Source organism: Sarcophilus harrisii, chromosome 2 (assembly GCF_902635505.1).
Source record: "Sarcophilus harrisii chromosome 2, mSarHar1.11, whole genome shotgun sequence".
NCBI lineage: Eukaryota > Metazoa > Chordata > Mammalia > Dasyuromorphia > Dasyuridae > Sarcophilus > Sarcophilus harrisii.
Genome location: NC_045427.1, coordinates 263,478,599 through 263,496,567, shown reverse-complemented (window position 1 = coordinate 263,496,567; position 17,969 = coordinate 263,478,599). Strand labels below are relative to the sequence as shown.

The window sequence follows — 17,969 nt, the reverse complement described above, 5'->3', positions numbered from 1 at the left end:
ATGACATGATCATCTCTAAAAATCTGATGATCATTGCCAGAGATGCCTCTTGGGCTGTTTATTTTTAAATCTTTCTATAATTTCCCTAAGTGGAGGACTAAGGAGTAATTGAAAGGAAGCTCTCAAGATTAGGACTCTAGAAGCCTGGATATTATTCCAAATTCTACTAGATCCTTAGTTTGTCTTCCATTCCCTTGAGTACTAGAGCAACTCCAAAGCAGGATGAGGAATCCAAATCCAAGGGAATAATTGAGCAACCTAAAAGATTTTCCTTTTTCTCAGGTGACTCTTTGAGATTCTCTTGAATTTCTGGCTTTCATTTGCGTGGTATTGTGGAAAGATCACTGATTTGGAGTTAGAGGACCTGGGTTCAAATTCTACCTGATGTTTTAATATTTGTGTGGCCTTGGGCAAAATCACTTAAACTTTCTTCTGCCTCAATTTCCTCATATGCAAAATGATTCCATGATCAGGTCTTAATTGCCATCTCTGATACCTAACCACTTGTGCAACTATGAGCAAATCACCTATTCTCTGTGAACCTCAGTTTCTGACTGTATTGTTTCTGTTCTTAATGACAGGTTCCAGTCATTGGGATCATGGCCATTGGTGGAGGAGCTCGGGCAATGACATCTCTGTATGGCCATCTCTCTGCCCTCAAGCAACTGGATCTCCTGGACTGTGTAACCTACATAAGTGGAACTTCAGGATCTACTTGGTGAGGTCCCTGCAGGGAAACTGGGAAGCCACAGGTAGAAGGGTAGCATGGACTGTGAAGAAATTAATGGCAGATCTAGGGGGATGTCATAGAAGGAATGGGTACAAATAGTATGATTTAAAGGGCACTGGGAGAAAACTACTCCCCAGATCCTTACCCATATAGTTCTTTCTCTTTGCTGTCATAGGGTCTGAAATTTTGTTTAGAGATTCATTCCTTTGAAAGGAAATTTCTACTGTATTCTTACAGCACTTTAAGTACCTTTTAAAAATACAAATATTAAAGAGTCTATCTTAAAATTACAGTTAATATCTAAATGGAGATTAACTGACAGTTAGCTAAGAGCAAGATTCTGGGAGAATAGAATACAGGGTAAGTAAGTCACCTGCAATTTGAGGAGAGAGAAAATAGGAGAGCAAAGAGGAAACTAACAGTCCAGTTATGATGCAGGAGAGCCCTCAGTTGGAGGCACTTTGCTGCTTCCCCCAAGACTAGGAGCCTCAATGAGGGATCTGGAAAGAGGAGGAGTTCAGTGAAATCAATCTCTCTGCTTGAAGATGTCCCTCTCCCCCCATTCATCAGGACTTTAGCTAGCTTGTATGGAAATCCTGACTGGTCACAGCAAGACCTAGAGAAGCCCATCCTCCATGCCCGAGAGAACATGACTAAGAGCAAGCTGGGTGCCTTCTCTCCAGGGAGCATGAAAGGGTTCCATCAGGAGCTAAGGCGGCGGGCTGAGGAGGGCCATTCTCCTTCCTTTGTCGATCTGTGGGCCCTCGTTCTGGAGTTCTTGTTACATGGCAAGGTGAGGTCTAGCTGTGGATTATATATATGCATGCATACACTGGGATGTGCATATTCATAGGTGCATAATTGCATGTTTTAACGAAATAACTAGGTTATCAATTAATAAACATTTATTAAGCTCTTACTACATGTCAGATACTGTGCTAGGTATTGTAGGAGACACAAAAACAAGAGTGAAAACAGAAGCCTTGCTAATAGTACTTATGATCTTTCAGGGGAAGCACCATGTATACACTCAAATTGGCTTATGAACTAGCCAGATGGCAATCTAATGGGAGAGACCACATGAAAGCAAGCTATATACAGGATAAATAGGAAATGATTTATGGAAGGAAGACACTAGAAAATGAAGAAAGGAAGTAAAACAAGGGAGAAACTAAAGGTGGAAGAAGGAAAACAGGAGCATGTTTTAAGATAAGTTGAAATCCCTGAATGAAAAGAGAGTTTGGGCAATTTAAATGATCAAAACTGTAGAGAAGATATTTTTCTCTAATCATGGAGAAATAAAATGTATAGACTTCATAAGAGTAGTAAAAGAAAGAATAATCCTATTTAAGGAAAGATAAATGCCCAAAGGGGTATAAAACTGTGTATGTCCTTTGGCCCAGTGAAACTATTACTAGATCTATATCCCAAAGAGATCAAAGGAAAAATAAGAGAGTCTGCAAGTACAAAAATGTTTAGAATAGTTCTTTTTGTAGTGGCAAAGAACTGGAAATGAAGGGGATGCCCATTAATCTGAATGACTGAACAACTTGTATTATATGATTGTGATGGAATACAAGAAATGATTAAGAGGATGAATTCAAAAAAGATTTACATGAATTGATACAAAGTGAATTGAGAAAAAATCAGTAGAACATTGTACACAGTAACAGTAATTTTGTAAAGGATATCAACTGTGAAAGATTTAGTTACGATATTAAATACAATCCACATCAGTTCCAAAGGTCTCATGATGAAAAATGCTATCCACCTCCAGAGAAAAAATAGATGAACTTTAAGTGCAGATTGAAGCATGGCTTTTTTGGTTTTATTTTTCTTGGCTTTTTCTCCCCCTCAACATGGCTAATATGGAACTATGTTTTAGATGGAAGGGAAGGAGAAAATTTGGAACTAAAAATGAAAAAAGTTAACGTGAATTTTTTTAAAAAAGAAAAGACAAAGCATTGCATAAAGTGAATGAAGTAAATAATTGAAATTAACATTAAGAAATAGATATAGGATGGGAAGTATTAGGAGGAGAAACAGAGAAAGAAGCTTTGAAAAAAAAAGTTTAAAAGTTGTAAATTTAAATGATTGATGAGAATGTAAAACTCCCAAGAGTACACTTGAGAAATGAAAGAAGCCATTCCAAGTAAAGAAAACAAAATTTGATAGTGATGACGAATAGGATTATGGTGATGCTGGATAATCCCTTGATGGTAGTGGTGGTTGTCCTTTGTTCCTAAAGAGGACTAAAACGATGTCACTATGTTGCAGTCAACTTACAGTGTATCTGACTGTGACTAATCAGATCAATATGAGCTCAGAACACTATACTACAAGCCAGGCACATATATATGAATATTTAGAGTGGAGACATCGCTAAATTAGCATGTCTAATATTTCTTTTGAACTACTACAAGATAATTCCTTAGAAGAGTATGAGAAGAATCTGAAAAAAGAATTTGCACCAAAATAATAGAACATAGAACAATATACATGGCAGCAACAAGACTACAATGATCAATTCTGATGAACTTGGCTCTTTTCAACAATGAATTGATTCAGATCAGTTCCAATTGTTCAGTGATGAAGAGAGCCATCTACACCCAGGGAGAGGACTGTGGGAGCTAAGTGTGGACCACAACATAGCATTCTCACTCTTTCTGTTGTTGTTTGTTTGCATTTTTGTTTTTCTTCTCAGTTTTTTCTTTCTATATTTGATTTTTCTTGTGCAGAAAGATAACTGTATGGATATGTATACATATATTGGATTTAACATATATTTTTAACATGTATTAGAATACCTGCCATCTATGGAAGGAAGTGGGGGGAAGGAGGGGAAAATTTGGAGTAGAAGGTTTTGCAAGGGTCAGTGTTGAAAAATTACTCATGCATATGTTTTGTAAATAAAAAGCTATAATAAAAAAAAGAAAAAAAAAAAAGAAAGCAATTCAGAACTGATGTGAAGAAAAGATTCCTAACAATTGCAGCTATCTAAAATATGGAAGCTTATCTTGGGAACTTATGTTTCTCCCTTTTAGAGGTCTTCAAGCACAGGCTGTATAGCCACTTGTTAAGGACATTGGAATGTGGAATCTTGTCTAGAAATGAAATGAATGAATTGGCCTCTGAGGTCCCTTACAATGTTGAGATTCTCTGGTTCTTTGACATGTTTGATTGGGCAAATCCCTTTCCTATTTTGGGCATCAAGTTCCTTATCTGAAAAATGATGGAGCTATATTAAACCATCGAAGCCCCTTCTAGGTCTAAATTTTGATGGTACCTAAGTTTTTAGTTATCCTGCTATAAATTGCTTTGGAAATGAGGAAGCAGGCAATTAGTAGGAGCTGAGAAAGACCTTCCCACTTCAGGATCCTAGGGTTTCCTGGAGGAGGTAAAATTTGAAGCATGAAGAGAATTTGATGGGGGAAATGGTATATATTTAGATCAAAAAGTGCTACCCTGTTACTCCACAGAGTTTATATTCTAAATTAGAGGCATTTCTCCAAACACTAGAGGATGGGAAAGAGAGTCCATTTTGGGATGAAGGGTTATAGGTATCTATCATTTCCATTCTACCCTAGGGATTCTGATATTTAGACTAGGGGAGAGGAAGGATTAATAGAATAGAGGGGATCTTTCCATCCAGATCCTACTCTCTAGTCTTATTCTCTCAGTAGTTTGAAAGGAGATCCAATCAAGGTCTCTATCATAGATATGAGTTCATTCCCTTATAGGATTGACTCCCCAGCCATTTTTTCATCTCTGCTACTGTTCCCTCCTCAGGTAACTGAACACAAGTTGTCAGAGCAGAGGGCCTCACTGGAGCAGGGCCAGAATCCACTTCCGCTATATCTTGGTCTAAATGTCAAAGAGAACAATTTGGGGACTTTAGATTTCAAAGGTAAAATACCACCAATCAAAATCTTTTCCTCCCCTCGGGTCCAAGGAGTTTGAGATCTCTTCAGATTCAAGTATAAGCTCTACTTCCACAAATACACAATCAAACCTTCAATCATCCAGCATCTATCAAATGTTTATTATGTGCCACATATTGTTGCAGGTGCTGGGGAGACAAAAAAAGAAATAATCTGCCCTTAGGGAAACGCTAGAAATTCTATTGGAAGAGTTAATATACATATAAATTATACAGAATAGAGAGATATATACAATAAATACAAATTAATTTTGGAAGGAGAGCATTAGCATTGAGGAGAGGGGACAGGGAAAATAGGGATCAGGAAAGGTTTCATGTAGTAAGAAACACCTAAACCAAAGCTTGAGAAGGAAACAAGGAATTCTTAAGAATTGGAGGTGAGGAGGGAGTGCATTCTAGTCATGGAGAACAGTGTGTATGTATAAATAGACGGAAAGGCGTTCTGGGGGTAAGAAATAGCCTGAAGGCCAATTTGGATGAACTATAAGAATATATGAAACAGAATAATGTATAATCAGTCCATAAAGGTAGATTGGGGCCTGGCTGTGAAGAACTTTAAATACCAAATAGAGAGGTTTACATTGGATCTTAGAGGCAATAGGGAACTGTTGAAGTTTGTTGAGCAGGGGAGTAACATAGTCAGACCTGTGTTTTAGAAATTTTGCCAGATTTGTGGACGATGGATTAGAAAGGAAACTTAAGGAAGAGACCAATTGGGAGGCTATTGCAAGAGTTCAGGTGAGAAGTGATAAGTGCTTGAACAGAGTGATGGCCATACCCACACCCATACCCATATACATATCCTTTCCCTTCTTGACCACTCCTCTTCCCTCATAATCCACCCACACACAAAGACACACATATATTTTGTAAGGTAGGCCAATAGGTTATAAGGCTTTCTATGAGCATGGGGATGGATATGGGGAATGGATAAAGTGATCAACTCTGGGGTCCTAAATCCTTAAATGTCAGCTACCTGACCCCTGTGAGGCAGGAAGAAGACTTTGGAGGGTAAGTCCTACAGAGTTAATAGCCTTTATCATTGCCCAGTTCTGGGCAACACCTCCCTTTTCTTTCCTTCCTCTTCCCAGCTTCAGCTTCCATATCTGTCTCTTCCTCCTTGTGCAGAATGGGTGGAGTTCTCCCCTTATGAGATTGGTTTCCTGAAATATGGGGCTTTCATCCCTTCTGAGCTCTTTGGTTCTGAATTCTTCATGGGACGATTGATAAAGAAGCTCCCAGAGTCCAGGATCTGCTTCCTAGAAGGTAAGGGGTCTTGGAAGTTGAATTCAGGACCAGTCAGAGAGGTTCTTCATTCCAGGTATAAGGTGAAAGGGTGGCTACTGGTTTTGAACCAGAACACAATCTTTGAGACTGTTTCTAGAGAGGAAGGCTATTGATTAGAGTAGAAGGGGCAGGTCAGAGAAGGAGGTTTTCCAAGGAAAAGGCTAAATCTGGGCTCATTTGCCATCAGCCCTTGCTAACTTTCTAAACACAGAGAATGGAAGGAGATCACAGATGGAGCCAATCCTGGCTCTCAAATCATGCATGACCCTGCTATTATCTACACAATGAACATTTATTAAACCTTTTGTGTGCTGAACACCTCTTCAAGATGTCAGAGAAGCCACGAGCTTCCCATCTAGTAGGGCAATAAGACATCAATATAGATACTTAACAATACCCAATATTACATATTAAGTGCATTAAAGATGAACAAAACAAAATGACATTTGGAGTCAAAATGGAAAGATCAGGGAATTAAAGCTTCCTAAAAGAGGTGGCCTAGTGACTAACATTTATTGGTTGTCTCTATAGTATAGTTGAAAGAGGCTCTAGAGTCAGAGATGGTTCCTGATGTCCCTTCCAACTCTAAATCTCAGATCCTAGGTACTGAGGACCAAGATACAAAAGATACACGAGACAGAAAGAATATAAGATATATCCTTTATTAAGTACTTGCTATGCACAAAGCACTTGAGAGAAGGGACAGTATTTTAAACTTTTTGTTGAATGACTGAACAAATGTGCAGAAAAAGTAAATAAACAGGAAATATCCAAAATATCTATAAATAATATTTATCACAAGTATTTGTTATAGAAGCTCAAAGGAGAAAGAGATCATTACAGGTTAGAATTTCTAGGCAAAGTCCAAAGGAGAGGGGACTTGTGTTGGATCATGAATAGACTTGGACAAGTAGATAATAATGGGGAAACATTCCAGATAGGGGGTCCTGTGAGCAAAGGGCTGGAGGTGGGAATTTGTGTGACATGCTCAGGGAATGGTCAACAGACTAGATCAGTCTGGGTTCCTATAAAAGAATAATTTGAACGTGAAGGGAAGTAAGTAGTGGAAAATAATGTTGGGTATAAGAGGTCAAATTATGAAGTTCTTTTAATGCCTATTTAAAAGAATACAGACTTTATCCTATAGCAATAGAGAGCCCTAGGAAGAAATCACCTTCCTCTGAATCTTGGTGAGAAGTATATGTATGAAGATTGACAGTGAATTTAAGTGACCACATACTGTAAGAAAGGATGAATTTTACTTCTCTTCTGGGACTACCTCAGTGATGAGTCCTCATCAGAAAGAACTTAGAAAAGTGAGTAGAGCTGATGACTTTAAGCCAGGAAAGGTTTGGCTATTCATTAAGTCCAGGGCATGCAAGATACTTCTTTTCACATACACACACACACACACACACACACACACAGAGAGAGAGAGAGAGAGAGAGAGAGAGAGAGAGAGAGAGAGAAAGAGAGAGAGAGAGAGAGAGAGAGAGAGAGAGAGAGAGAAAGAGAGAGAGAAATTCCTTTCATTAATCAATCAATTACTTATTTCCTTCATTCAATAAATGTTTGTTAAGTCCTTGCAAGGGTAATGCTGGTAAATGTTTAACCATTAGCTCTATTCCTTTCCTCATATGTGTGCATGGCATACTTTTAAGTTTAATCTGTATTATCAATATTTTTTCCATTACTTTCTTAAGGCTTTCTTACGTCAATTAATGAAACAATAAATTAAGTCTTAATTTATGATTTCTGAGATACATTAATTTTAACACTGAAAATTTAATAATTGACTCTAGCACACCACTGGGAGGGATAAAGTACTGTGCTAAGTTCTATTCTGGGGCAGCTAGATGGCACAGTGAATAGAATACTGGACTTAGAATCTGGATGACTCATCTTTCTGAGTTCAATTCCAATTTCAGACACTTACTAGCTGTGTGACTTCATACTAGTCACTTAGCTTTATATGCCTCCTTCTATAAAATGAACTAGAGAAGGAAATATCAAATCATTCCAATATCTTTGCCAAGAAAATCCCAAAATATGATTACAAGAATTGGATGCTCTGAAATAACTGAATAACAAAAAAGTCCTATTCCACTGAATGGGCCAAAAAGAAGCATAAACTTTAATTTTTTATTCAATAATAGCTTTTTATTTTTCAAAATACATGCAAAGATAGTTTTTAACATTCATCATTGCAAAATCTTGTGCTCTAAGTTTTTCTCCCTTTCTCCCCCTTCCCCCTTCCCTAGACAGCAATTAATCCAATATAGATTAAACACGTGCAATTCTTCTAAACATATTTCCATATTTATCAGAAGCATAGACTTTAATACCAGAAAAGATGAGGAACTTTGTTTCTAATTGGCTGAGGCAGTAAAACTCAAGAGATGGCTACAGAACAATTAATGACAACTAAGCTAGGATTCTAGCATATAATAGGAGAGAGAATGCAACTTCATCAAAAGATGGAGACAAGCTTTACAACCAGCTAGGAAATATGCTTCAAACAAAGCAAATGACAGAAAAAAAAGAGGAGCTAGGAGGGGGGAAAAGGACTTCTAAGAATATAGCATAATAAAGACCTCCATAAAGGGTGAAAGAACCAATCACAGGATCTTGTAGCTCAGGAGAATCTTTTTTATTTTTATTTATTTTATTTTTTATTTTTATTTATTGATTTATTTTGTTTTCACATCACTTATATTTTTCCTGCCCTGGGGGATGTCTGTCCTTTTCAGTCCCAGATAGGAAAAAAACTTTCTTCTTTCCCATGGTGGAGTAGAAGAGAGGGTAGGGGCAGATGAGATTTATGGGCAACTTGTGGCCAGAAATATATAGCATAGCCAAGTGGCAAAGGAATGACTTTTGTCTTGTTCAGTTTTTCTTTTCTTTTCTTTTCTTTTCTTTTTGAAACATGAATGATTCTTCATGACCCCATTTGGGGATTTCTTGACAAATATGCTGGAGTGATTAGCCAATTCTTTCTTCAGCTCATTTTACAGCTGAGGAAACTGAGGCAAAAAGGATTAGGTGACTTGTCCACATGACTCTTCCCGATTCCAGGCCTGTTACCCTAAACCTTGTGCAACAGGAATCCACAACCAGACCAAAAAAAAAAAAAAAAAAAAAAAAAAAGGTTCCACAGAAACTAAGAGCAAGGAGGCAGATTGAGTAGATTTCTTGATCAAATCTAGGTTGATTAGATGCCCTCTTCTTTTCAACAATGAGATTCTATGGTTCTGGAATCAGAGACTCTGGGTTCAATACTACCTTTGATATTTATTATTTGGATCACCTAGGGCTGATCACAACCTCCTAGAGCCTCAGTTTCCTCAGCTGTAAAATGAGTGTATGTGTATGACTACATGGCTTCTGAAGTCCCTTCCAAATCCTATGGTCTCGTTTCTAATCTCAGCTCTGACATATGACCCTAAGCAATTAATTTATCTTCTCTGAACCTCAGTTTCCTTATCTGTAAAAGGAGAAGTTTGGAGTAATATCTGAGTAGCCTTTCCAGAACCTACATCTCTGACCCAGTCCTATGACTGTTTTGGATCAGAACAGCAAAGGCAGAAAGGGAGTATTTAACATCCAGGAGGTTTTTTATTTTCTGGGAGGAGGAAAGCCCAAAGCAAAATGGTGGACTTGTTTCCTATTAGAACACTAAGAGCTTATTCCTAATGGCCTGAAGTTAGGGGAGAGGGGTGTCATTTCCTTGTTCTGGATAGAAAGGCTTAGAGCTTGGAACTGACCTTGCTTTCCCCTGGGTGGGTGGGTCTGGGGTTTTCCTCAGGCATATGGAGTAACATTTTCTCTGTGAATTTGATGGATGCCTGGTATGACCTTACCAGCTCGGAAGAAACCTGGAAGCAGCATATCCGGGATAAGACCAGAAACATTGGTAAGAAACAGAGACATTGAGGGAAAGGCTGGGGCTCTGGGTAGGTGCTGATGGGATAAGTAGTTTGTTGGGACATGTTTCTTTTTCTTTTTTTTTTTTTTTTTAATAACTTATTGACAGAATGAACCCATGCCTGGGTAATTTTTTACAACATTATCCCTTGCACTCACTTCTGTTCCGATTTTTCCCCTCCCTCCCTCCACCCTCACCTCCAGATGGCAAGCAGTCCTATCCATGTTAAATATGTGGGACATGTTTCTGATAAACATTGGATGTTAGGACTGAGGGGACTGAAGAGAGGGCAAGGAGAGAGGTGGAATTTGCTAGGCTCAATGAAGCAAAACTAGGGATTCCAATAGACTTGGGGTGGAAAATGCCATCTGCATCCAGAGAGAGAACTATGGAGACTGAATGTGGATCAGAGAGTACTATTTTCACCTTTTGTTTGTTTGTTTGCTTTTTTTTTCTGGTGGCTTTTTCCCTTTTGGTCTGATTTTTTTCTTGTACAACATGACAGACATGATAATATGTTTAAAAGTATTGTGCATGAATAACCAATATCAAATTGCTTGCTGTCTTGGGGAGGGAAAAGTAAAGGAGTGAGAGAGAAAAAATTTGAAATGCAAAATCTTACAAAAAAGGATATTGGGAGCATCTGGATGATGCACTGGATAGAGTACTGATCCTGAAGACAGGAGGATATGAATTCAAATTCAGCCTCAAGACTTAATATTTACTAGCTATGTAATCTTGGGCAAGTCACTTAACCCCAAATGTGTTGCCAAAAATTAAAAAAAAGCTAAAAAATGAATGTTGAAAACTATCTTTACTTCTATTTGGAAAAATAAAATATTATTGAGAAAAAGGAAAGCAAAACAAACAAACAAACAAAAACCAACTAGGGGTTCAGGACTACCAAAAGCCCCAGAAACATGAGGAATTTCTTTTTTTCTGGGTGTCTCTGGATACAGAAAAGGAACCACCTGGCTCTCGGAGGACTTCCTGGATTGAGATGTCATGGCTGTCACCTAGAACTGCTCTCACCCAGGCTCTTCAGGGCCTCTTGACTGGGCGGCCTCTTCATCACCAATGTCATAATTTCCTGAGGGGCCTTCATCTGCACCAGTACTACTCTGGCCAGAGAAACTTCTGCACCTGGGGTGGTAAGGGCCCAGCTGTTCTGCCATCTAAGGATAGCTGCCAGAATAGGCTGGAGGAGGCCAAAGTCCAAGCTCCTATTCTGGTTTGGGGATTTCTAAGTCATGAAAGTTCTAGGGGCATCTGGCCTTCTGCTTGTGGGTTTTTGAGTGTTGGAGTAATGCTCAAGTCATTAAGAACCTACGTTAGACCAAAGCAAATGAGGTTGGGGAAAAATTGGGATGAAGTAGGCAGGGGATGGGTTTCTGAGGCAGGTTTGAGTCATGTTTCTTTATCCCTAACTTTCATTGTCTTTCCCCACCCAGACTGCCACCTAGATGCTGACCCCAGCCAGCTGACCCCTCTGCAACCCCAGCTCTGCCTGGTAGATGCTGCCTACTTCATCAACACAAGCTGTCCGCTCTTATTGCGGGCAGGTCGGAGCCCAGACCTCATCCTCTCATTTGGCTATTCCCTCAACTCTCCCTTTGAGGTACTTTCTCTCAATCTCTATGACCCACCAGGAGACCACCCCCTCATTTTCTTTTTGGGGCTCCCAGCTTACATTAGGGTTCTGAGGTGAAACTGTGCTACTAAGAACCTACCCTCGATACCCCAAGAAGGGTGAGGGACATTTACACCCTCTGACACGAGGTCTTTTGTCAGGGCTCCAGGGGTAAGGGGAAAGTGAGTGGTCAAACCTATAGGAATGGATATGGGCCAGAGAGGCAACAAGATATAGATTTTACATCAGAAACTGTTCCTTGCCCCCACTGCGTATTGACTTAGAAAATAATGAATTAACATTATCTAGGTTGTATTGTATTTTAGAATTTATTTTGTTAAAACACTTTCCAATTTCATTTTAATCTGGTTGGGCCAACACTTGTGAATTGTATCGGTCTCTTGCCACCATCCGGTCACGAGTTTGATACTTTTGGTGTAGAAAATAGGGTGCTGGGCTGGAAGATCAGAGTTCCAATCCTACCTCAGATGCTAGCTGTGTGACTCAACTTCTGTGTCCCTCACTTTTCTCATCTGTGAAATAAAGGGAATGGATCTGGCATCCAAAGTCTCTTCTAACACTAAATCAATTCTGTTATGATTCTGACAGTGTAATTTTTCCAAGAGTCATAAGGTGAACAAAGGCAGAGCTAGGAGAAGAAGTCAGGGATCATTATGTCTTGATGTCAGCCTTAGGGTTGGAGTTGGTGGGGAGGCAAATCGCTTAACCTCCATTCTGTTTGTAATCAGAGTCAATGCAAGAGCTAGGGAGGACAGTAGCTAGAGTGCTGGGCCTGAGGTTAGGAAGACTGAGTTCAGTTCTCAGCCAAGACTGGGTTCTGTCTGTCTCGGTTTCCTCCACTGTAAAATGGGGATAATAATAGCACTTACATCTCAGGGTTGTTGTGAAAACCAAATGAGATAATATTTGTAAAGCACTTAAGGGCTTCATAATGTTGACTAGGTTTATTATTCTTATTAAAATCCAGACTCAGACATTTAATAGTTGTATGACTCTGGGTCAATCACTTCACCACCGGCTGTCTCAGTCTTCCTTGCTGCAAAATGGGCATAATAATAGCACCTATCCCCCAGGGGTGTTGTAAGAATCAAATACTTGTAAAAAGTGCTAAGCGCAGTGCCTGACACAAAGTAGAAACTTATAAATGCTTCTTCCCCCTCCCCCTGAGGAAGACGGTGGGTGTGAAGGTGGCAAAGTGGCAACCCTGGTCTAAAAATCTGGCTGGGGATGATTCCTGGCTCTCATACTTACTAGCTTTGTAATGCTGGGCAGGTTTTTAAACCACTCCAGGTCTCATCCATAAAACAGAGATAATAGTAGTCACAATACTTCCCTCCCAGGGAGGTATGCTATGAAGAAAGCTCTTTACAAAACTTAAAATCTATTAAAAAAAAAAAATGTGAGTTGTTATTAACAACTGCTAGATTAACCAAAGCAGGAAATGGATTACACTAATCAATCAAGTTGAAGTAATCCATCAGAGTGAGTAATGGATCAGACCCCAATAGTGTTTTAAATTGGGCCATGTTTGATGACAGTATCTGCTTTACATACAGAGGGATTTAGGGTTTATAAAACTAGCTCACTTCATCTCATTTAATCTTCACCATAACTCTAGAATTAGATACTACTCATGGTAATGATTGTTACATATCCAGAGGCTCTAGGGCTTCAGAAGAGCAAATGACACACTCTCTGCTAAAGCAAAGCTTCCTAAACTTGATCCTATAACTGATTATGGGAGTTAAATTATGATTTAATATTGGTAAATGTTTGATTTGTATGTCTATTTAATCTAACTATTATTGGGGTCCTAAAGAACTAATAAATGAGGCAGGAGTTGAGGTCTTCTGAGTGCAAATCTCACACTCCTTTCCCACTGCAACTCTTGGATCAAACCAAAATAATTTTTGTTTGTAAACCAAGTGAACCAATTTGAACTGAAATGTAAACTAGGCATTTTCTAAAATTGTTGAACTAGTTGTTTGTCCTTGTTCAATTAATAGCCAAATCCAACCTAAAATGGGGCTCATAGTTCTGATGTGAATTAGGAACTCTGGCTCTGCCTTTTATTTCCTAATTTCATTTATTTATTATTAGGATATGTAATAGTAATTATTATATACTAATTTGTTATTGTAATATGTTATATTCTAATTATTATATAGAATAATCTATTGATGCAATGAATTATAGTTAAAATTATAATTATTACAATAAATTATTATTTATTATATAAATTATATATTATCTATATTTATAGATATAAATTTATTGTATAAATTATATATAATATAAAATGTATAAAATTATATATAAATAAATATAACATGTTGTAATTATATGTAATAATTTATTATTGTAATATATATGTAATATATAAAGAGATAATATATGATCATATATAGTCCTATATGTTGGAGTTATTATATGATTATAATATGTAATATATTGATATAGTATAATACAATTATATATCATTGCATGTTATATTTATATTACATTATATATTATATTATTTGTTTTATATTATATAATAGAGCTATAACATATAACAATTTATTATTGTAATATATAAAAATAATTATATTATGATTATTGATATATAATAATTTGTTGTATTTAGTATCATAATTATTTATTTTTATAACTTTGGAGAGGCCACTGTTCCTCTTGGACCTCAGTTTCCTTATTGGCACAATGAAGAAATTAGGCTAGATTTTCTGTGGTTAATGGAAAGAGTACTGGCTCTGAAATCAGAGATACTGGGTTCAAGTCCTACCTCATACTCTGTGTTACTTTGGGCAAATGACTTCATCTATCTGGGCCTCTGTTCCCTTATTTGTAAAATGAGAAGTTTGGACCAGAGAGGTCTCTGCGGTCCCTTTTAGCTTACAATCCTGAGTCGGTCCCTGCTCCAACACCCCTCTCTCCCCAGACGCTGGAGCAGATGGAGATCTATTGCCGAGGGCAGGGCATCCCTTTCCCTAGGGTGGAGTTGAGCCCGGAGGAACGCCTGCAGCCTAAGGAGTGCCACATCTTCTCTGACCCTGACTGCCCCGAAGCCCCCACGGTGCTGTATTTCCCCTTGGTCAACCTTTCCTTCCGAGAGTACTCGGCCCCCGGTAAGCCAGTCCCACCCTCCCCCTGCCCGTCGGCCCCAGCCTTGCCTCCCCCTTGACCAGGAAGGCCTCTGTCCCTGTCCCAGCGCAGAAGCAGAGAGGCAGCCTCCCCTAATGGAGAGAATGCTGGCCCGGAGTCAGGAAGCCCTGGATTTGAATGTGGCCTTTGATACTAGCGGTAGAATGAGCTCTCTAGGTCTCACTTTCCTCAACGGAAATGAAAGGATTGGATCAAATACTACTAACTCTAAATCTAGAATTTTCTGAGCTGAACAGAAGATTTTGGTTTGGAAACAAGGGTTAGAACTATAATGTCCTGCTTTGGGGAGAGGGGCTGTCCCTTCTGGAAGATGCTGGTTTTTCCTGGGTGGGCTAGGGAAGCAGTTTGAGTGCAGTGGATCAATCAACCAGCATTATTAAAAACCTATAATGTGCCGAGCATATATATATAAATATTTATATACAGGTATATATGTATATGTATATATATATATATATATATATATATATATACACAATACACATAAACAAATGAAATATTCACAAAATCAGTATGAGATCATTTGGGATTTGGGGAGGTAGAGCACTAGATTATAGGAGAAATGTAGAGCTAGAAAGGACCTTGGAGGCCATGGAGCCTAATTCTCTCATTTTTCAGAATTGTCAATGGCAAACAGAGGAGGTTGTATTTGAATCTAGAAGTAATGGGGTACCACTGAGCTTTAGCTGAGGAATAAATGAGATGGTCAGATGTGTCCTTTAGGAAAATCATTTTGGGATTTATGTGAAGGATGGATTCCGTCTACAAATAGAAGGAAATTGATGGAATAGTGATCTGTTTGTTTTGTTTTTTTTTGGGGGGGAGGGGGTGAGGGTCACACAGTTAGTAAGTCTCAAGTGTCTGAGTCTGGATTTAAACTCAAGTCCTCCTAACCGGTGCTCTATGCACTGTGTCACCTGGTGATCTATTAGCAGCAGTACAGAATCATTATTTTCATAGACAAAGGAAATTGGGAAGAATGTAAGGGGTTTATTGAGCATGGCCACAGTATTAGTCCTGGTCCCTAAAAATCTTATTTCTCTCTCTGCTCCTTAGATGTTCCCTAATTGAATTCCCAGAGATCTTATCCTAATTAGTTCTAATTGGATTTCCCTAATTGGATTCTCAGGGGTCTTATCCTAACTAGCTTCCTGGAATCATGTAAGGCTTTGGGAAATCTCCCTGTCATCTCTCCCCTGTGCACAGGTGTCAAGCGCAGCCCGGAGGAGCTTGCAGGAGGCCAAGTCGACCTCACAAGCTTCCTGTCTCCCTATTCCCTGGCCAACATGACTTACAGTGGGGATGATTTTGACCGGCTGCTTCACCTCAATGCTTACAATGTTCAGAACAACCATGGGGAGATCCTAAGGGCCCTGAAGGCTTCTCTGACGCATCACAGACAGCGCCGCCCCTGACGGGGACATTCCCAGGGTTCAGAAAGCACCCAAGGCTTTCAGACTCCATCTCATTCCCTCAAATTCCAATAGGCTGGATCCTCCATCTCGCCTTGCCAGGAGGCTCCTATGTCCAGGGAGTCGTCAGCTCTGCAGCTGGTCCGTTGAACAGAAAGACATCTCTACCTGGATCCAAACCAGTCTTTCTTGGCCAGACCTGGCATGGGAGGCAGCTAACAAAAATATAGTTTGTTGTCCTCAGGTTTCCATCTGGTCATTTCCATCCATGTGCGGAATGAATTTTATATATAAACAGACAGAAGCTGGACCTGGTATGAATGTGGGGACTATAAGATTGGAGTATTGGTTGGAGAAGACTTATAACTAGGGCAAGGAGATCGGCGCTTTGCTCCAGGGCAACAAATTTAAAAGGTGCTAAATATAGAGGCTCTCCACAGCTGTGTGAAAACTAGAGTTTAAGAACGACTTACACTCATTAATTAAAATAGGAAGCTACCAGGAGGTATACTACTAGGAACTCTTCTTCCTTTCCTACCTTTGCCCTTTTTCTCTCCACAGTGGAATAATATATTGGCTCTTTGGTCATTTATGAGTACATTTTGTTCTTCTTGTCCATAGGGTATATTTTGTGATTATTCATTGTTCATACTAGCCCCAGCTGCAAAAATTCCTCATTATGGCTCTAAGTCAGAGACACTGGTTGGACAGGCACCAGGGCTTCCCTGAAGAGCCTATTAATCAATCAAATAAAAAGCATTTGTTAATCATCTACTATGTGCTAGTTTTAGGGATAGCTGGCAATATAAGCGTAAGGAATAAAACAATCCTAATGAATCCTTACATTTTAATAGGGGAGAGACAAATACATAGAGAAAAGAAGCATATTTCAATTTAACACAAAGAAAAACTTCTTAATTATTGTGGCCAAGCAAGTAACAAGCATTTATTAAGTGCCTACTGTGTGCCAGACATTGTTTTAAGGATTGGAGATTCAAAGACAAAAACAACCAAAAAAAAGAAAGAAAGAAAGAAAAGAGAAGAATTAAATAATCCTTGTCCTCAAGAAGCATACATTTGTGTGTATGTGTTGTATAGTGTTGTGTGTGTGTAACATACATAAATCAGAAATCACAAAATATTTGCATATTAAAGCAAGCAGGATCGATCTATGCATTGATCGACCACAATTCCAGAAGACTCATGATGAACCATGTTACTCATTTCCAGATATACAGATGGTGAGATCAGAGTGCAAATTGAAGCATTATTATTTTTTTTTTGACATGGCTAATACAGGAATTTGTTTTGCTGGTGCTCTATCTGCTGCACCATTTAGCTGCCCATTAGCATTTTTTTCATCTTCATCAGAATTAGTAGGGGTCTAGGTTTCTTTTAAATTTGGTCTCACTTTCCTTTCCTTTGGTTTCTGTTTTTTTATATCCCGTTCTCCTCCCATCTTAAACTTCTCCTTCTTTCTGTAGGTATAGGTTTCTTATTTGCCCCGTATTATGAGTTTCAGGTAAGCTGAAGGTAAGAGATCAAAGAAGTATGAAGAAAAAAAATTTCTAATCTCTAGTGTTTATAGTTATGTCAGGGAGGGAGTTCTTGACTGCCTCCTGTCTTGGGTTGTGCCCTTAGAACAATGCTTGAGGCTAAAGGCCTCTCCTAAACAAAGCTGGCTCTGGGCATGGGCAGTGAGTCAAGACTGCCATTAAAGGTGAGTGACTTCCAGAGAGGGTGTGTTATTGGAGAGATCTCTCTAGAGAAAGTTTCTGGGCTGAATCTGGTGCATTGTGTTTTGTCTTTCGGTATCCACTAATGATCCTTGGAGTCTTTTTTTTTTTCCTGGGCTTTCTTTT

At 38.9% G+C, this 17,969-nt stretch overlaps 1 protein-coding gene across 1 annotated transcript in view; it reads left to right on the top strand.

The window, feature by feature from the left end:
* The window catches only part of PLA2G4D (phospholipase A2 group IVD), a 40,815-nt gene extending 23,763 nt beyond the window's left edge, over window positions 1-17,052 (top strand). The window contains exons 12-20 of the mRNA XM_031952148.1: window positions 582-718; window positions 1,301-1,523; window positions 4,520-4,637; window positions 5,799-5,936; window positions 9,763-9,870; window positions 10,842-11,033; window positions 11,334-11,500; window positions 14,472-14,658; window positions 15,902-17,052. Of these exons, the coding sequence (XP_031808008.1) occupies window positions 582-718; window positions 1,301-1,523; window positions 4,520-4,637; window positions 5,799-5,936; window positions 9,763-9,870; window positions 10,842-11,033; window positions 11,334-11,500; window positions 14,472-14,658; window positions 15,902-16,110 (1,479 nt within the window). The 3' untranslated portion in view covers window positions 16,111-17,052. The remainder of the gene's footprint in view (window positions 1-581; window positions 719-1,300; window positions 1,524-4,519; window positions 4,638-5,798; window positions 5,937-9,762; window positions 9,871-10,841; window positions 11,034-11,333; window positions 11,501-14,471; window positions 14,659-15,901) is intronic.
* The last annotated feature ends 917 nt before the right edge of the window (window positions 17,053-17,969 follow it).